This window comes from Phlebotomus argentipes, unplaced genomic scaffold (genome assembly GCF_947086385.1).
Source record: "Phlebotomus argentipes unplaced genomic scaffold, Phlebotomus argentipes genome assembly contig_39, whole genome shotgun sequence".
Taxonomy (NCBI): Eukaryota; Metazoa; Arthropoda; class Insecta; order Diptera; family Psychodidae; genus Phlebotomus; species Phlebotomus argentipes.
This window is the reverse complement of record NW_026776182.1, coordinates 1,605,581-1,624,900: the sequence shown is the minus strand read 5'-3', so window position 1 is coordinate 1,624,900 and position 19,320 is coordinate 1,605,581. Positions and strand designations below refer to the sequence as shown.

General features: G+C 40.1%; 4 protein-coding genes across 5 annotated transcripts; 1 reads left to right on the top strand and 3 right to left on the bottom strand.

Moving 5' to 3' along the window:
* Window positions 1–137: 137 nt before the first annotated feature.
* LOC132263877 (connectin) lies at window positions 138–2,382 on the bottom strand. The gene is made up of 2 exons (XM_059763880.1): window positions 974–2,382; window positions 138–486 (listed from the first exon to the last, which is right to left on the bottom strand). Exons 1-2 carry the CDS (start codon window positions 2,001–2,003, stop codon window positions 167–169), a joined length of 1,350 nt encoding a protein of 449 aa, XP_059619863.1. The 5' UTR covers window positions 2,004–2,382; the 3' UTR covers window positions 138–166.
* Window positions 2,383–2,452: 70 nt separating this feature from the next.
* LOC132263850 (gustatory receptor for sugar taste 64f-like) lies at window positions 2,453–5,328 on the bottom strand. Its single transcript, XM_059763845.1, has 6 exons — window positions 5,237–5,328; window positions 4,905–5,157; window positions 4,790–4,844; window positions 3,791–4,204; window positions 3,300–3,726; window positions 2,453–3,245 (listed from the first exon to the last, which is right to left on the bottom strand). The coding sequence occupies exons 1-6, from the start codon at window positions 5,323–5,325 to the stop codon at window positions 2,891–2,893; spliced, it is 1,593 nt and encodes a 530-aa protein (XP_059619828.1). The 5' UTR covers window positions 5,326–5,328; the 3' UTR covers window positions 2,453–2,890.
* A 1,342-nt stretch (window positions 5,329–6,670) lies between these two features.
* On the bottom strand, window positions 6,671–17,096 carry LOC132263876 (ataxin-2 homolog). Of its 2 annotated transcripts, XM_059763878.1 has the most exons (10): window positions 16,736–17,096; window positions 15,636–15,798; window positions 15,381–15,573; window positions 14,534–14,759; window positions 14,030–14,461; window positions 12,847–13,300; window positions 12,082–12,769; window positions 10,618–10,683; window positions 10,139–10,281; window positions 6,671–9,642 (listed from the first exon to the last, which is right to left on the bottom strand). In XM_059763878.1, the coding sequence occupies exons 1-10, from the start codon at window positions 16,768–16,770 to the stop codon at window positions 9,346–9,348; spliced, it is 2,697 nt and encodes an 898-aa protein (XP_059619861.1). In that variant the 5' UTR covers window positions 16,771–17,096; the 3' UTR covers window positions 6,671–9,345. The 2 variants fall into 2 exon arrangements, with proteins under 2 accessions (XP_059619861.1, XP_059619862.1); XM_059763879.1 differs by lacking the exon at window positions 10,618–10,683.
* Window positions 17,097–17,944: 848 nt separating this feature from the next.
* LOC132263644 (uncharacterized) lies at window positions 17,945–19,269 on the top strand. The gene is made up of 2 exons (XM_059763534.1): window positions 17,945–18,201; window positions 18,279–19,269. The coding sequence occupies exons 1-2, from the start codon at window positions 17,952–17,954 to the stop codon at window positions 18,902–18,904; spliced, it is 876 nt and encodes a 291-aa protein (XP_059619517.1). The 5' UTR covers window positions 17,945–17,951; the 3' UTR covers window positions 18,905–19,269.
* Window positions 19,270–19,320: the final 51 nt, after the last annotated feature.

Sequence of the window (19,320 nt, the reverse complement as noted above, 5' to 3'; positions counted from 1 at the left end):
TCGCCGGTAAAGCTTCACCTCACCCACTAAATATTTATTGTCTATCAACAAACACTTAACAACCACCCACGTCGGCGCTGTTTATACATGAGGTCAAGGTCGGATGGTAAAAGTGGAACAAAAAATCAATTGAAACGTTTTATTGTGAATCGCATGTACATGGTCTCTAGTGCAACGCCAACAGGACGATTGATATCAGAAGGAATACTGACACGAAGCTCACCGTGCCAGTGTTAGTAGGGTAATAGTGTCTCCGAAGGTTGTGATGTGGTCGGTGGTCTTTTATTAGGGACTCTGTAGTGCTGAAGTAGTATTCGCATGGCAGATCATCCAAGTTAAGACGCAGGATATAGACGAAATCAGTTCGTTCGCGCTGAATGAGTTCACATTGAAGAGAGTTGAGGGCCTCCTTGAAGATGGGACTCTTGGTGGAGCTGTGCAGACTGAAGACCCAATTCAAACGGCAGTCACATACTAAATTGTTGTCTGTGGAAAGAAACAGTGAGATTTTCCGTGAATATAGACACATTCATGGTAATTTTCCTCTCTTTCATATACATAATCTCAAGAGGCAAATCATTATTACATTTTCTCTGGTGTTTTATTGTGAATTAAGAGAAGAAGTCTTAATAGCCAAGCCACATTTCTCAGTTCTTAATTGGTCAGTGATCTTTCAACTTGTGTTTTTACAGTATATTTTTGCCATTTTTCCCTCATTCATACTTTACTCAAATTCCTCGAATGAGCAAGTGTTCTAATCATAGATATGTATATGTATTCTTTGCAAATGGAATAAAATGATTCTGGAGGTTAGTATCAATTGGAAGTTTTTGATTCAAATTTTATGAAATCTCAACACTTTTTAAATTAATCATATTATTAGTCGTACTATAAACACACTATGAATTAACATTACTTCTGATTTGTGGTGATTTAAGTGGAGAATAAATATTTTTTTACTAAATAAACTCACCGTTAAGATAAAATAACGTATTCTCTTTCTGGAAGCGTGAATACAGTGTGCTCTGTTCGTCCAAAAGAAAGGTGGTGAGAAGATTCTTTGCCAAATTGAGGTAGAAGAGATTCGAAAGTCCCTCGACTATGAAGGAGTCTAGCATTTTGAGCTCATTCTGCTCGAGATTCAAATATTGCAACTTCGTGAGACCGTTGAAAGTTCGTGGCGATATACTTTGTATTGCATTCTGTCTCATGTCCAAATATATGAGATTTCGAAGGTTGTCGAATGTGTTGTCCTCAAGGATCGAAATGTAATTGGCAACCAGTCCAAGTGTGGAGAGATTATCTAGACCTCGGAAGGTGTCTCGCGTTATGACGGAGATGAAATTGAAATCCAGCTTGAGAATGTCTAATTTCTCAAGTCCACTGAAGGCTCCATCGAGAATGCTGGAGATATTATTGGCTATAAGTGATAACACTTCTAAGTTGCGACACTTGTGGAACACGTTGCGATCGAGGAAAGTGACTTGATTGAAGGAGATGTTAAGCGTTCGTAGGCGACTTAGATCCGCAAATGCATAATTCTCTAGGGTGACAATCTGATTGTTCACCAGAGAAATGGTGTCCAGCTGAGAGAGGAAGGAGAATGTGTGCGATTTGATAACAGGAACACTGGCCGCTATCATGGTAAATGAGCGCAAATTGTGCAGATACTGCAAAGCTCTCATGGGCAGATAGTTCAGTTGTCCATTTGGCGCCATGGTGAGGATTAAATGGCGAATGTCGCTATTGATCTCAAAACCACTCCACGTTTGATCATACTCATAGAGATCATGCACATTGACCCAGCAATCTGCCGTCTTGTTGCCCGGAGTCGTGCAGTAGCACACGATCTTCGCGTCCATGCCGTGTTGATCAGATTCGCAGACATTTGGCCGGAAGTATCGCTTCCCAGACGATTTGAGATCTTTCAGATCTCTAAATCCCATCACTGCACCCAAACACACCATCACCACCAGCAACCCAAGTAATCTTCCACCGAACATTGCTGCCACTTTGCGAAAATGCACAAATTCACTCGATGCTCTTCCAGTGACGCGGATTATGCGACTGACGGCCCAGACAGTGAAAAGTAGTGTCCAAAGGCTCAACACTTGTCTCTCTTATTAAATTGATTATTCATCTTAAAAGTATTCACAGCGGCTACAAAGTGTGAAGCTGTGGTGGTCGCGCCTAAATGTTGGATTAATTGAAGTGGCACTGTCTTATCTTTTATCTCCCTCGCAATTCTCAAAGAGTCTCTCTTCTCTGTCAGGCACTACACATATAGCAATGAATATTCCTGGGCACTATAATGGAATTTTACACACAAACATGCTATTCTTCAGAAAATTTTCTTGTAATTTCACAACAGTCTAACCATCCAACTATTTTGATAGGAGAGTTGAAATTAAAACCAGTTCAATAGATTTAAAATTGATAAGTATTTTTGTGGTTTATTTTTTATTTCATTCCAGAAAACAAGCAAAGAATTGTACATTTATAAATTAAAAACAAATAAAAGATGTACTGCATTGTTTATTACAATTTTTATCATCATCCATCATCGATAATATGACATCACACAAAAAAAGACATTTTGTGCACTGCTGAGCATTTCAATTTTTAATCTATTCAGTATTTGCATAGTCAATTTCAACTCTGTTTAAAAGAATATAAGATCGCGATCAATTTTCGTGACTTGTGGGCGACCACTGTTCGATGATGTTGTTTCACTGAAGCACTTTACGCTCTAATTCTACTTAATTGAGAGTCGTCGTGGCGCAGCATGGGTAAAAGGTCAATTCATTTTATGGTGGATTCGGTGGAGAAAGTCAGTATCAATGAAGGACTTATCCTATTCGGTATGCCTTGCATATGAAGATTGATTGATTTATGCCATTTTTAGTGGGCTGCACGGGTCTTTGTTTTCTATCTCTTCGTCCTGATGGAACTGGAGCAGCACAAGTTCGTAGGTGACAATGGTTCCAGCGACACTGAGGACGAGTCGTCGAGTGAGATAAAAAAATTTCATTCCGGAAAGAGCGACAATATCATTGGTGACCTCTTCATAGAACCTTTTGACTTCCAAACACCATGATTCACGAGGAACCACGCGAAATACATGAATGGGAATTTTAGCCTGTTCATTAATCTCAGCAGCGTATAAAGACACAGCCAGAGTGCGGACAATGAGAAAGAGGAGCGAAAACCAGAAGTAAAATGTGTGAGTCAATGAGTCTTTCTCACTGTAAGTACAGATATGATTAGTTTTTGAGGTATGGAATCTGCAATGCACTTACGTGAGACTGTTGAGAAGCTGGACACAGATGAAGAAGAGATTATTGGAGAATGACACCAAAGTTATTCGACTTATATGATTATCCACATTCTCGCAAAGATCACACATTCGACGGTAAGCAGTTCGATGTCTATGCCAAAATTCCTCAGATACGACTTTTCCTTTGAACGCCACCAATTGCGTGTTAATCTTCTTGAATCCCGTCGATAATCCCACACTGATTAGCATCACAAAGCAATCCATATAGCTCCACACGAAAGTGCTGACGGTGTTAATCATTTGAGCGAAAATTCCTTTCTCCAAGCTGTATTTAGTGTAGGCAAAGAGCTGAGTGAACTCTTGCTTGAATAGTGCAGCCACAGGATCTCCTTTTTCCGGACAAACTTGAGCATAGTGAATTAATGTGGCCAAAGAAAGGGCGTGCTCAACTGCGAGGAAAAAAGAATAATTTTTCATCTGATTGTCCTTGAGAAAAGTTTTGATCAAACTTACTGAAAGATAATAAGCCAACAGTGATTGCCACCAAGAGGACTTTTCTTTTGAGATTAAGTTTTTCCGGGACACTCTCATAGTTATTGAAGAAAGTCTCGGCTATCTTCCATTCCTCCATGAGTGCAGGCCACTGCATTGCCAGCCTGATGAAGGCGAAAATGCAGTAGAGATTAGAGGTATAAAAAATCACTGGAACCACCTTCACAAATTCAAGTTTTGAATTGAGACTGTGATGAATTGTGAGTGCAGTGTAAAATCCGATGGCCACTAGGCTTATTAGACTGTAAATGGTCCTCAAGCTCATCCAGGAGAAGCGTAAATTGGTAGGATTTTTGCACGTGACGCCGATAACTGGCATGACTCCGAAACATTGTGCGACAAAGAGGATTTTTGTCATGGCCTGGTGAAAACTGCCTTCATAATTCCACGGGCGATTATTTTTAAGACTGTAGAATATATCTGACTGGGAATTTGCCTCGAAGGGTCGCTTTGCCAGAGCATCGATTGACGTGGAACTCACGACGGGCGTGAGAAATCTATAAATGAATAAGGACGTTTTACTAACTTATAGTATGATTTCATGTTTCATACCTTATTGTTTTTATTTGATTGCTTTTTAAGATCTTCTTTGGAAACTTTCCCTCCCACGCCATGCGGCGGGGTATTTTAAATTTTCCGGACTTCCTTGACGATCCACTTCCCATATTTTGGAATAAAATTCAAGTGACACTTCTCTTCAAAATCAAATTGTCCACTCATTCACTCATTGGATGTGGAAGTCGACAAATGGCTTTGTTTACAACATTTTACTGGCCACTTCCTAAACATTGCACTCGACACGCAATGGCTTTCAGGAATTCGCGATCTTATCACACCGCAAAATGATAAACATAGTTAGAGACATGTTGTAGTTGAACAAACATATTTTCCACACGGCCACACAGTTGTTTGGTGATAGAAGTTATTCGCAAGGATCTGAACTTGGCGAGTCTAAAGTACCATTTTCATTGAATTGCATCAGGACAAGCTCATACGTGACAATTGTTCCAAGGAGCTAAAATGGAAAAAAAAAATTATTAGATATTTAATAAGTTGACTATAATTTAGGCATTACTGAGAGCAAGAAAGGTCTTGTAATAAAAAAGTATCCATTTCCTGTGAGTGAAATTGTCTGGTTATTGACGAGCTCTAGAAATCTTTCTGTCTCCACATTCCAGCCTTCCGTTGGTATTCTGCGAAGTATTTTAGCAGGTATCTTTGTTTCTGTGTGAACTTCTGCGCCAAAGAGGCACATTCCCACTGTTCGGCCAATGAGATAAAATAGGGAAAAGAAGAAGTACACGCCGTAAATCCATGGTTCCATGTTGCTAAAAATTATATGATTGTAAGACAATGCATTCTTTCATTTAGCCCTACTCTCTCCTATGTTCACTACTGTGCACGTACTTGAGGCTGTTGAGGAGTTGAACGCAAATGTAATAGAGATTGGAGAAGAAAGCCTGAACAATAACATGAGCAAAAGTTTTATCCGTCATTTCAATCAGACTGCAAAGAACTTGATAATCCTTCTTTTGCTGTACCCAAAAGGACACTGGCATGCATTTTCCCTCTGCAAGTTTAAGTTTGGTGTTATATTGCCTCACAGTTGAGGAAATACTTATGCTGATGGCCATCACAAACATATCCAGGAAGTTCCAAATGAATGTCGCATAGAGCTGAGTAATTTGAGCAAATACAGCTGTAACTTCATGATATGGCACAACAGTGAAAATCTGCGGAAAAGACTGCTTGAAGTATCTCTCTACAGAGTCCCAGATTCCGATGCAACTCTTGGCCTTGTTTATCCCAGCAATTATAGACAGCACTTCTTCTATCATCGTGAGAACTGTGACAATGATCACAAGAATAAAGAGTTTTTTCTTCGTAGGGATGCGATTACATAATTCTTCACAAGATGGCATAATTCTTTCAACCTCCGTCCACCTTGCTATGAGTTTGGGCCACTTCTTGGCCATGCGAATGAAGTGAATGCAGGCCCAAAAGAGAAGGGAATAGTTCAAGACAATCACGAGTTTCTCATAGGCTAAACGATTGGTAATTGATTTTCTCAAAGACAACAGAAACATTATCAGCATTGCCAGACAAATGATAAGCGAGTATAGCATGCGGAATGATTTTATGCAGCACTGCAAACCATCTATTCGGTCTCCAAGAGCCCCTCTTACAGGGAGCAGCGAGGCACATTGCCCTACAAAGATCACTGGCTTTAGACTTTCATGGAAACTGGCGTTGAAGCCTCTGCCATCGGCTTTGCGAGCTTTCACTTTTGGGAATTCCTCAAGGAAAATTCTCTGTTGCCAATCAACTGGCATAACTTTCGCCTTTTCAGGCATATTGCTAATCCTCTCAAGTGTGTGTCTCTCTTGGCTTATAAGCGAAGAACTTCCGAAAGTCTTATTGACGGAGCTTTTATAATTAAGGAGATCCGCTGTGTCATTCTGCTGAATGTTCACACTGGAGAAAGGCGAGTACACACGTCCATCATGGCAAAAAGAATCCTTTATGTGACAAAGAAGACATCGATTGGCGACATCTGATGAATATTTAATTGCATTAACACACACACACACTCACACTGGAGGAATACAAGTAATATTTCAAAAATGTGATTCAGAATAGTTTCATTCCAAGTTGTCTCTACTCACCGGCCAGGAAATGAGATTAAGACCGAAAAAGTCTTCATCTTAGCTGCAATACCGAATTCTATTTCAATCCTGCTTTCTCTGTTGTTGTCTGTAAAAGTTTCCTTCAAAATCAATGTGACTAATTAAACGAAAAACTGTTTATCAACGCAAGTTGAAGAAAAGCTACTCTATCGAATGGCGTTTTATATAATTTATTTTCTTTTTCTTCTTGGATGTTAAATACAAAATTTTCTCATTTTATCAAGCTAACATTTTCTGATCTTCCCATCTATCTGACTGTCCCCTTCAACCGCATTTCGCACCTTCGATAATTCGCGACTCTCACACCTGACTTTAATGAATCTTTCAATTGTTCTCTCTCTCTGCTGTTCTTTTCCCGTCACGAATATTTATGTTAGCTTGATCATGTACATTTTTCATGCTTCTCTTCAATTGATTTTCTCTTCTTCTTCTTCTTCTTCTTTCATTGTAACACAGTTCTTTCAGTTACTTACTGATGTTTAGCAATTCTTCTCTTATCTTCGTCCACGAACTTGTGTCTCGTGTAAAAGTCTATTTGTATTGGATTTTCCTGTGCAATGATGTTCTTGCAATCTTTTTTTCCTCCTCTTCCTACAATTTATCATCAAGGGTTAATCATTTGCTATCTCATTCGTCATTAATGCAATATCGTCTTTTATTCTCATCAGTGTAGTTTTGTTTTTTTTTTAACGTATTTCTCCCGTACACGAGCATTCATCATCTAGGAAAGAAAAATAAACATTGGAAATCGAGGAGAATCATCCGAGATAAAATATTCTTTTATACGGTATTCGTCTTAATTTTCACTTTTTTATACGTTTAAAACAGATCTCTCCCGCCATTCTCAGTATCGCAATAATGACAATTTATCTGCATTGTTTTTTCCCACTTTTCCCAGTAACATTTTCCCCATTAATCTTTCTCATCAGCATCTCTAGACACTTTCTTTCACTCTACAGAAATTTTTTCTAAGACAATCAGGATTTGCAAGGGTTTTTGTTGGTAAAAGTTTTATCTTTTTTGCTTTCACGTTCACAGATTGCTTCTTGTTTCTCTTGTTTTTCATTGTTTTATCATTTATATATAATTTAATGTGTTCCATTTTGTATTTCAATATCATTCTGAATTATGATATTTGCAGCATCGGCAACATTCACCCACTGTTTTTTTTACAATTTAATTGGGAGAAAATATTCTCTGCTCAACTGAATACACTCAACATTTTTTTTCATTTTTATCCTGCTCCCAAAAATTATTATTAGTGTTTTGTCTGATATTTTCATCGTCGTTCTTATTGTTTTGTGTTTTGTTTTTTTTTCCTATACATAAAGAGGGATATTTTTCTCCTTCTCAAATGAGTTTCATGCATGACATTTGCGTAAAAGACAGCTTTCATTCTCGTTCCCACAAAAAAAAATCTTTTTAACGTGAAATGAAATGAAAAATGATGGCGAAATGAGTGAATTATAAACTTTATTACTTTATCCCGTGTCTTCTTGCAACATAATGTGCAGAAGAAGGATATTTGCTGTTTTAAATATGCATAATAATGTATATAAATGTACCTTATTCAAACCATACAGTTTATATTATGAATTTCGTCGCATTCAATATTATTCTTCAAATAAGATGTCTTCTCAGCAAGGAATGTTCTCTAAAAAAAAGTGCTTTAATGATTTGTTTTAATTTAAGAGATTTTATCTTTTTGCATTATCTATCAAATTGTTACTGCTCCGCTGTTTCTCATTTCCTATCTTTAAGAGTAACTAAAAAAAAAACGAAATGAATTTTGAAGTTATTGCTGTATCGTTTTTTTTTTATTAATCGAGCAAAATATGATTCTTTGTGTATGCAAACTTTTGCGAAATTATATAATTTTATCACTACAAAATAGTGTTTTCTGCAACTGTTTTGTATTATGCATTACCCATTTTTTTTCATCTGTATAGTTTCTCCCTATCTAAGGCACGAAGAAGCTTTTTACTTTTTCTCATAGACATTTTTTTTAAATGTGCTTCATTTTGCTTTTATCCATCAAAACCAGAAAACCAAATATAACATTTACGCTGAACGAAAAGACATTGAATGGTAAGCTACACAAAGTTATGTTAAATCTCTGTAACATTTTTTTTTTCACATTTCACTGGTTTTCCTTCGCTATTTGTGTTTTGTTTTATTTTCTTCAATATTTTGTTGTCGAAGCAGCTTTTGTATCATCATCTCTTACATATTTTATATCATACTATTTACTCATTCTCAACCTCTTAAAGGATAAAATCTCATTACAGGAAAATGACAAAGAATGAATGCAGTATTTCTCATTGTAAGGCGATAAATGTTAATTCTTTCATTTTCCAGATTTTTCCATATTTTTTTTGCCCCCTTTTCTCTCACCATCGCGATTTATCTGTACAGCAAAAATCCGTCTCTGTTGCATCTCTCTACGCATTTCTCCATCATCCTTCCAGTGAACAGTGTAAATGTTTTGATGTAGGGGATGTACTATGCTCAATGTTGTATTGACTCTATGAGATGATCTCGCGAGAATGAGCTTTTATAAGGTGTGTATGAGTGTGTTTGTGAAGGAAAAGAAATATGAGAGTTCTATCATTTGGTGAAATGTCCTAAATATGCGCCACCGCCGGACACGCCACTGCCCCCCAGATTGCCACCTGCCATAATACTCACGCCATTCGACTGGCTGCCCACGTTCGCCGCCACAACATTCATCCCTCCGCCGCCTGCACTCGCTACCATTGCCACCCCGCCGCCCGCCGTCGCAACTGTCGTCGTCGCCCCGCTACGCCCCACTGCCCCCATCTCACTATGCTACTGCGCCGGATGCTGGTGTCCCATCAGCACCTGAATGTTGCCGTGCGGAGGCTGGCCCGTACCCTGGAAGTACTGTGGCATGAGCTGGGGCGGCGCCGTGATCACGGGGCACATCATCTGGAACTGCGGCGTCTGCGGGCCAGTGGGCGTGAAAGCGGGCGGTCCCCCGCCAGCAGGGGACGGCTGCGGGTGATACTGCTGATGCGGCTGTCCAGGCGATGGCGTCGTCGACGGGGGCGTCGGAGCCAGATATTGAAGAGGTGGCTGATGCGGTGCATCGGAGTACATTCGCATCTGTACACGAGAAAGAACAGAACACACATTCACAATGTGTTTGTCAATTCCACAAGGACAACACCTCACTGATAAGGGCAAAACACTTAATTTCAAGGCTTGCAGGTGTCAGTCATAAATTATGAACTGTACATTGCGCATCTTAATATAGACACAAAGAGAATGTTTTTCACACCCTTTCCCCTTAAAGTCTTCGGAGCATTGCTCTATTATTCAAAGAGAATGTGTAGAAACGAATTTTTAAATCGATATCCTTAATTTAAATATACACATGTATATATAAGCAAGATATAGGATAATGCTGTCGTTTGCGCACGCAATTTTCCAACAGTACTTCTCTCATTTTCTTGACACAACATAATCACTGATGAAAATTTCAAATTACTATTTCCTCTCTTCACTTCCACGTGTCAATTGAAACTTTTCTGCGAATTTCACGATCAAAGCAAAGGGAATTGAACTATTTCTAAGAATTTCTGTATAATGGAAGACTTACCATGTGTTGATAAGGTTGTGAATGGAATTGTTGTGGGTGATGCGGAGCTTGTGGATACGGCATGAACTGTTGAATGGGAGCTGCCGCCAAAATCGGTGTTCCTGTAGCCGCTTGCACCTGAATTTGCGATGCTTGAACTTGCACTGAAAATGAAGAAAAGCAATTATTGTAGACAAAATAGAATGTCTAAACTAATAAATTTTCACCCTCTCGACATTAACCCAATTTTAAGCCAATTCGTGAACACCTTTCCTCTCTCAACTTTTCGTGTGAACAACAGGTAACAATAAATTGTCTCGTGAACAAATCACAACAATTTGTGTTCAGAAATTATTCAAAATGGTTATGAAACACAAATATTAGGCGCATTTTTGCTTCATATTGTTCATCGTCATCTTCATGGTGTTTATGTGTTCCAAAGACAAATCTCTTTGGTCTCCTATCAAAATGTATCTGTTCAACTATTCTCTCAATATCACCTGGATACGACAAGTTCCGTCGATCCCATCTCGGTGCACTCGAACTGTATCCCACTTCTGAAGCCGCTATTCAAGAGACAAAGAGACAAAAAATGGTTTGTGTTACAAAATAAACTAATTGTAGTGTGTTTGTGTCTAGTATTTCATCTTTCGTTTCATATTATCTCTCAAAAAAAAGTGATCATACATAAATTCATTTGTCATATTATTATTTGTTTCAAAATATAATAAACTAATATGTCTGTCTTCTCAATGGATTGGTCTGTATAATGTGTGTGCAAAAAACTCTGTTATCAGGCAATTGACAGGCGAGCGCCTAATGAATTTCATAACCATTGCAAAATAATCAATACAAAGGAGTATAAAGACAAGTGTGATATATAATAATCGGTTTAAATTAATGCGTCAATAAAATTATTATAAAATATATGGGATAAAATTGTGAATTAGTTTAGTTTTCAAATTAAACTTGTGAAGCTTTGCAAAAAATTTCACGATAAGCAAATTTGAATTAATAAATAACGTAGCATATTTCAACAAATAGAATTTTTCTCTACGAAATTAACTCAGATAATAACGAAATTTGTAGGTATTTATAAAAGAATTGCGTTCTTTTCTTTACATATTAATAAGTAATTTTACACATATGTTAAAATGCCCCTCAACAGTTATAAATTCCTTCTGAACTCCAACCTTTACCCTTCAAAAATAGTTAAAAGTCCCCTTCATTTATACAATAACGTTATTCGATTGTTTTAGCATCTATGGATTCTTGAAGATACTCGGAAATGTACTTATAGTGAACTAATCAACATAACTACCGCTTATTCTGAGTTTCACAGAACTTTTAAAATCAAAAGTTAGTACAAAATCACCTTTCAAAACTATTCAATAATTTTTACACTGTGAATGTTTCTTATTAACTTGTCCATTCCCAAAACAATGGATTACAAAAATCAACACTCAAATTTATAACAAGACGAATGCGTGATAGATTTGTTACAATGTCCATTGAAGCCTACCTACACATGAGATATTTTAATTCTATGAACGGATCGCAATTTAGTAACTTCTCGCCATTAAAACCACCAATCGTGTATTTTAATATTAATCAAAAAGAAATTCTAAGTAAAAACTGCAAAAATGAATTTTATCATATAAAAAAGAATGAAAATCAAAACGGAAAACTCTCAAGTGTGAAAAATAATATTGAGAAGTTATAATAATTGGATAAAGAAGCCTCTATTCTCATACCATTGCACAACATTGCATACCAAAACTAATTAATATGAGTTAAAAATATTCAGCTTAGGGATTAATAAAATATGTTTATCTAGTGTCATTTCATGCGGAATTGTGATTAAGTGATTGTGGGGTAACTCTCTCCCACCAATACCGAAATAATCCAATCAAATGCATGTAACAACTCAGTACAGCTAGCAGTAATAATGAAACAGGACTTACTCTTGCGATATCTACTCGGTTGACCAGCGTGGTGATGCTGTGAAGTCTGAAAGGGTCCCTGTTGAGTCGGCACCACGTATGTGGGGATCGTCATTAGGGATGTGGGCGCTGTGGCCACATGTTGGGCAGGCTGCGGATATCCGCCGGCTGCAGCTGAGGCCGCCCCTTGAACAATTGCCGGCCCTGGCGTCTGGGGTGTGTGTGGCCGCGACGGATTCGGCGTGCTCGGACTGCGTGGCGTGAATGGCTTGGCAGCCGGATTAAGTACGAACTTCTTCGTTCCCGCCGGCTTTTCTGGGGCCCCAGAATTTACGTCTGCAGGGCTCGCAGACACCACACCGCACTGTTGCACCTGCTGTGGCGGTGTGGTGGACGCCGATGGAGCGCCAGACGAAGGAGTCACGGCCAACGGCGGCTGCGACTGTGGCACCTGACCCTGCGGTGCCTGCTGCTGCGTCGGCGGCTGCTGTGGCGATTGCACCGTCACTACAGACGGCGGCATTGCCTGCGTGTTTATCATTTGTGGCGGTGGCGCCATTTGCTGCATTTCCTGCGGAGGAGACGGTGGCTGATGCTGAGATTTCGCTGCTGTCGCATTGTCTATCACAGCAACTTGTTGTGCCTGCGGCGGCGGCTGCTGTGGCACCTGCACCGGCATCTGAGGCGGTGAATGATCCGACTGAGGATGCTGCATGAGCGAAGACAATGAATTAGAGAACATATGCGAGAGAGAGAGAGAGAGAGAGAGTGGTCAGGTGAGCTCACCTGGTGTGCAGACGGCGATGGTACCAAATGGAAATTCTCCTTAAAGTTCCTAAACTCCTGCACTTGCTCCTCACGCGAACGTGGCGTCCTCTGTGGCTGCGGCGGTGCTGACACTAACTTCTGCGGCACCGGAATAATCTGGTGCACTATCCCCGGTGGCGACATGGCCTCACCGGGACCCGGAGGCGGTGGAGCCATGTGGGTGGCCACAACATGAGCATGAGGATGAGCCACATGCATCGGCGGTTTCCCCATGGTCGGCATCTGGCTCTGGATCGCCTGGGGTCCCACCATCGAGGGCGGTGGCTCAGTATAGGCAACTTGGGGTGCGGCTGCCTGTGGTTGGTATTGCTGCCGAATATTCCGCGGAGGCATTTGAGCTTTCTGTTGATTTCCGCTTACATTAGCGCCATCGCCATTCATCTTAGAGCCCACCACAATCGGAGGAGGTTGACTGATTCATGCAAGAGGGAGAAGAATATCACAGTGTGAAGAGTATCATATTTTCAAAGACAACACATATCTATGCTGTGTTATGTGATATGCTAACCTTATATTACACATGTCAAGTACACACAATTGAGTTTCACTTTTGCTCTAATACATATTATTGCCGAAATAATATAACCTCTTCATTCCATTTATCGAAAACAATAAGCTTTAAAGTTTGTCAAAAACTTTCAGATGTATTTGTAGTGTCGGTATGGCATTTTGGACTAAAAAAAGCAACGGCGCAACTCTTTTTCAACTTGCAATTCAGAAATGAGGTCAAGAATGAACTAACATTCTCAAATATGTATGTAATAAAACCCTATTTTTGTCTTATTTTCCAAAAAAAACTGTATCTACTTTCTCGTTGTCTTCTCACATATAGTCAAATATATTTCTAATAATGATGCTTAATTGTGGATTTTCTAGTTGAGTATTTGTTTCTGCGTTATAATAACTTCAGTACAAAAATACACATAATGTACATACTTATAAACTAAAGGAATTATGAGGAACTATAATGTAAAAGATGGATCAATGACACTCATTAAACAACTTCAATTCCAACATTAATTCACATCTAAGAAAGTGAACCCTTTAATTGCTCATATTGTAATATTCTATATGCAAAATCCTCCCCAAAACCCACACTGGTAATTGGCAAACAAGCTGTTATGCGATAAAAACACCCTACCTGTGCATATATGGTGGTTGAGTGTGAATATATTGTTGTGGAGTCGCACTTATTTGGGGTTGCTGCTGTGACTGCGGCGGCGGCGGCTGCTGCTGAGGCGCCGCCTGAACCATGCCTATCGCCTGGTAATTATTATTCTTGTGTGGTGCCTGTGGACTCTGCGGTATCTGAGGCCCATTATTGTTGCTTGGCGGTGGTGTACTTCGCACTAGCTTGCCAGTTGACTGTCCCTTGCGCTTCGCCGGAGGCACATATTTCTGTGTATTCGTTGACGGTCCCTTTGACACATTTGCATCAGGACTACTTGTGCTAGGTCTCTCCACAGAGGCAAAGGCCGCCTCTTCGTCACCATTCTCAACATCCACGCGCTCATTGTGCATCGGATGATTTTCAATTTCCTTAGCTATCTCCTCAGCTTTTGCCTCTGCATCCCTGAAAATGGCCAATAGATTGTCGATAAACTCTTTTATCCAATATTAAAGAAAAAAAAAGAGAAAGCATTACTTAAAATCTTGTGTATCCTTCTTCTGGATTTGAATAGTATAGCCCGCCAACGATTGATCAAATGTCGACTGAACACCATACATTGTCTCATTCTTGTGGAACATGTCATTCGCATCCCAACCATTTGCATTGCCATCCAACTCAAGGAGGAACTCCATCTCGCCATTTACAGTGCCACTGGCCGGATCCCATGGCTCCAGTTCCTTATCTTCACCTCGAGATGAACCTATTAAAGCAGAAGTCACGGACACATTCTTATTAACAGTATTCTCCAAATCAGCCTCTGCACATCAAGCTCAAATTTCCTAATACTGGTCAATTTGCCACGGTTATGGAACAGCATATTTGAACACTATAAACTAATATTTGAACGACTGTGGAGTAGAGGCCAAAAACCATAAAGTTACACTTATCTACACTGTCTATCCTTTCTAAATCATTGAGAAATCTCAGCTATGATGCGTTGAGCATATGAAAACAAATCATAAATTACACATAACGCTCTTGATAGTAGATTTTTTCAGTATCTGCTTTATATATTCCAACTACACTTTTTTTCACTCATAATTCATATCACTGATTAATGCACAATTTGTCTGAAGCACCTATGAAATGCACTTTTATCAAATATCAATGGGACGCGTTCATCTTCTCGTTCTGTGCACAGTAATTAAGGATGGGGTGCAGGGCAAAAAAGTGTGCGATTCATTAAATATTTTGACTCTGAGGACGACGACAAGTGCCCCCAAAATAAATAGGTCAGTTTGTTAGCACACAATCATGGTGGATTTGGGCGAATTTGTCGTGAGATTTTTTTGCTGTGCAGGGAATTGGACCGAGTACTCACCGTTGCACCGTGAAGAGATAGCAGAGTCCGTCTGGAAGTAGTCCCGAGTGGCATAGTCTAAGTCAACATCTTTGGCTAGAATACTGACGATGTCGGTCGATTTGAAGATTAGCGTATCCACCACGGTGGATGCATTGAAGTTGGCCTCCTCCTTCTCTGGCGCCTCTACGCGATGTGCCATCTCGAGGACAACCTGGAAAGGTTGGCAGGTGGGGTGTGAGGAGTGCAGGGAAGCTTAGGTCACTGCGGGTTTACCTCAAACTGTGGCGAGAATGTCCGGAAGATGCCCTCAAAGGTGACCCCAGAGCGGGTCAGTAGCTGGACCGTGTTCCCAACATGCGAAGTGGCTGCGTGCATGAAGTAGGAGTTGTTGTAGACGCCATCCGTGGCTACCACCGACCGCGACCTCTGGTGCAGCCTGAAAGGATGGGGCGGATAATAGTACGTTGGGGAAAAATGTGTCAAAGGCATAGTTCCTCCCGAAAACCACTGACAACCCTCCGTCATCGATTTCTGAACTTTGGCCTCCTTTCTCTCTGGAGTCGCTCTCCTCTTTCGTGAGCAGCCAATGCACCACCAGCCACCCTCTCTCTCGCACCCACTGCACCCGCCCAGCGCGCCCTCTCGCTCCCACTCTCTCCTGCTCTCCCTGACACACTATCGCGAGCGCCACTCCGCGAGAAAACTATTTTTGGGTGTGCAGAGAGGCCCTCCAACGATGGGCGCCCGCTGGGGCTCATCCGATAACACATTATCGCAACGGAGATTGACCCACTTTCTGGTGGTGCTGGTCATCATTTCACTATGCCCAGGATGAGATTGACACGCGAATTACTTAGGTCTTCGCACTTCTCTCTCTGCGACCACTTTTCGCCACTCTCTCACTCTCACGCACACACACGCACTCGCTCATGGACGCGCGCTCGCTCTCGCGGAGAGAGCGCCCTCTGTGGGTGTGTTGGTGTCGAGCAGAAGAAAGAAACAGCAATGGCGTCTAGTCTGTCAAAAATCATGGGCCACTGGATGGGAAATTCGTCCAAATAGCGCCACGAAGGTGATTTACACATCCTTCAAATTTGCTTACACCGCTTCTATGTCTTCTTATGACTCTAGCTGGGGACATTCCACATCCCAGAATGGTCCCAAAAGTCAGTAAAATTGGAGAAATCTGGGCAAATTGAGCCATCACTGCAGCATTCAATTTACATAAGATGTTGCTGTTCCCACGAAAGACGTGGACTTTTTCCATCACCCATGCCCAAAACCACCTTCTGAAGCCGCTTTACAAAACGCAGCGATCCTTTGGGCACTAGCATAACCGCCTAATAAGCCACCAAGAGAGAATTTATGTTTACCTTGTGGGAACTTGGCGATTTTTCTTCTTGTTCATGTCGTCTGAGGACTCAGTGAAATGCGGCACCCGTGGGAAGCCTCTCGAACGCGTGGAGACCGGAATTTTGATCGTGTTTTCCTTCAATCAAACTGCAACGGGTAAGCAGCTGTTGCAACTACGGCAATTGCTGTATTCTTCTGGAGCGATTACACCAATTTTCTATATAGGATAAATCTTAAAAACTCTCTTGATTTTAACACGGGGCGAATAAATCCAAATGCCAAGTGTGCCAGACAGAGATGGCACTATACTAAACGCGATGGGGCGACTGTCAAAACAGCCAACCCGACTAGCCAGTCTTTATGGATAATGTGCTATAAAAGAAGAAGCACTGCAGGGACTCTACGATATTCATACATCTGTAAATGTTTTAAAAACCTTTTCATTTATTATTGAAAAGGAAATAAATGGGTTTGAGGTAGAACGGTACTTATTGTACCTCTGAAATAGAAAATGCGTATTAACATAATAGAAATTATTATTTTGTGCTTACTTTGTCAGGCAATGTTCGGTCGGGATATATTAGAGTTGTCAGACAACAAGAAACACTGGCGAGAAAAAGTGGCAGCTGACGGGAAATCTGAAGATTTACTAAGAAAATATAAAATTCACGGGGAAACCATTCCGTTGATGGTCCAAAGCAAATAAATAAATACAAATACATAAATAAATACATTTCTGAAGAGTAAGTTCATTGTTTCGAATTGACAAGTAAAAAGTTTGATTGGCCCTTTTTCACAGGATCACATTTATATGTATTTACCACAGAAATTTCTTGAAACTCTACTCTGAGGGAATTTATTAATATAAATTTTATTTCGTCATTTATGGAGTATAGTCTATTATATATATATATATTATATATATAATAAAACGGTTTTTTCGTTGATATACAATGATTGTACCCTTTCTGCAAAGTTCTATCGTTCTATCTGGTACGAATAGCTGGACATGCGTAATAAACTCCAGTCATCTACAAACTTGAATATAAAAGCGTGAAAATGTTGCTCTCATGATCAGTAATAAGAGCAAGCGCAACCAACAGCTTCTCCGGAATCATGTCTCACAACTTTGATCAGGAGTTTCGGGATTTTTTCAAGAAGTTTGATGAGAAGATCTTGTCTGAAAAGGATATACGCAAAATTTGTGGACCTCTCATAAAACATTTGCGGATAAAAATGTTGAAGAAATACAGCTTAGTTTTCTTCGTCCTGGTGCTCCTGTGGGGCACCTTGCAAGTGGCAGTTATTAACTGGAATATCGTGGCTATTGGGCGACTTCTTCTGATTAAACTACTTCCTATGTGGAACTGGACGCATTTGCATTACACGAAATGCTTGCTTGAATATCCGGTAGAGACTCTGGCGCCCAAAACAAGCAAGCATGATTTGAGTGAGAAAATTGATTGCTCCGTTTGTGAAAATATAGGTGAGAATCTCATTTTTCACTAGAAATAAGAAAATGGAAAAATCTGAATAATATTTTGATGCAAAATTTTACTTCAGATACAATTTACACGTCCTGGGAAATGGATTATACTCACCTTAGTGAGGAGTTTCTAGAGCGAGGACTCCCGGTGTTGCTGATAAACTCCCACACTGTCTGGCCTGAAGACAATTTCACGGATCATTTGCTCACACTGGTGCCTCTAATGGCATCAACACCCTGCGAAATGAGCTCCAATTTGATTGTGCATCGTCTGGCCAATCTGCAAGAGCTTGTTGAGCGTGTTCAGAGAGCGGAAGGAAAGTCGTGGTTCTTTCACATTCGCAATTGCGATTTAAACGCTGTTAAAGCGTCGCGTCTTATCGCCTCGCGACCATCTTTCTTCCCACCCCATCTGGAGCCCGCGTATTCTTCATGGATCCTGATGTCGCGTCAGTACGACCATCCAGCGCCAAAGGAAATCACTTTGGAGGGAATCATACTTGTGCGACAATTGCAAGGACGTGGTTTGTTTCGTATCAGTGGCAGAAGCGCATGCCTGGAGGAGTGTGGACAGTATACAGTTGAGCTGAAGAGTGGCGAGGCGTTACTCTTCACCACAGATCTCTGGGAACTGTCTTACTTTCCCAGTGATTCAGTGAAGAAGTCCGTGACTTTTATCACGGAGACACACTTCGAGGTATGAACATTTTGTTTTCAAACTGAATAGAGTAAAATGAGCTCAATAAATAATAGGAGTGATTAAAATGAGTTACTTAAATTCGCGTTATAAGTGTATTGACAGTGTGATTTGTGACAAAAATTTAAACTAATAATTCATTTGATTTATGTACATTTTTGTATAACAAAATTAAAAACAGTGACTAATAGTGATATCTTTTAAATACGTTTATTTGTTAGCTTAAAAGTGAGACAGTCCATCTCTTTGCGCATTTCTCATTAAAACAAAATACATGAATGAAATTATTGCTTCAAATTTTTAAAAATTGTATATGAGTAAGGAAAACCTTGTAAAAAATAAAGTATTGTAACAATGTCGAAAATGATTGGATTTAATATTTTTAATAAGTGGTTGTGTTGGGATTGCAAAAGTCGTGTAGA

Coding starts and splice junctions, on each gene's coding strand:
- LOC132263850 (XM_059763845.1), bottom strand. CDS start 5,325: ATGACGGATAAAACTTTTGCTCATGTTATTGTTCAGGCTTTCTTCTCC. Junction 5,158..5,236: donor CAACTCCTCAACAGCCTCAA/GTACGTGCACAG, acceptor TATAATTTTTAG/CAACATGGAACCATGGATTT. Junction 3,727..3,790: donor TGTTGGCTTATTATCTTTCA/GTAAGTTTGATC, acceptor TTTTCCTCGCAG/TTGAGCACGCCCTTTCTTTG.
- LOC132263644 (XM_059763534.1), top strand. CDS start 17,952: ATGTTGAAGAAATACAGCTTAGTTTTCTTCGTCCTGGTGCTCCTGTGG. Junction 18,202..18,278: donor CTCCGTTTGTGAAAATATAG/GTGAGAATCTCA, acceptor ATTTTACTTCAG/ATACAATTTACACGTCCTGG.
- LOC132263876 (XM_059763878.1), bottom strand. CDS start 16,770: ATGAACAAGAAGAAAAATCGCCAAGTTCCCACAAG. Junction 14,462..14,533: donor AAGGATACACAAGATTTTAA/GTAATGCTTTCT, acceptor GGCCATTTTCAG/GGATGCAGAGGCAAAAGCTG. Junction 10,282..10,617: donor ACGGAACTTGTCGTATCCAG/GTGATATTGAGA, acceptor CTTCATTTTCAG/TGCAAGTTCAAGCATCGCAA.
- LOC132263877 (XM_059763880.1), bottom strand. CDS start 2,003: ATGTTCGGTGGAAGATTACTTGGGTTGCTGGTGGTGATGGTGTGTTTG. Junction 487..973: donor TACGTTATTTTATCTTAACG/GTGAGTTTATTT, acceptor TTCTTTCCACAG/ACAACAATTTAGTATGTGAC.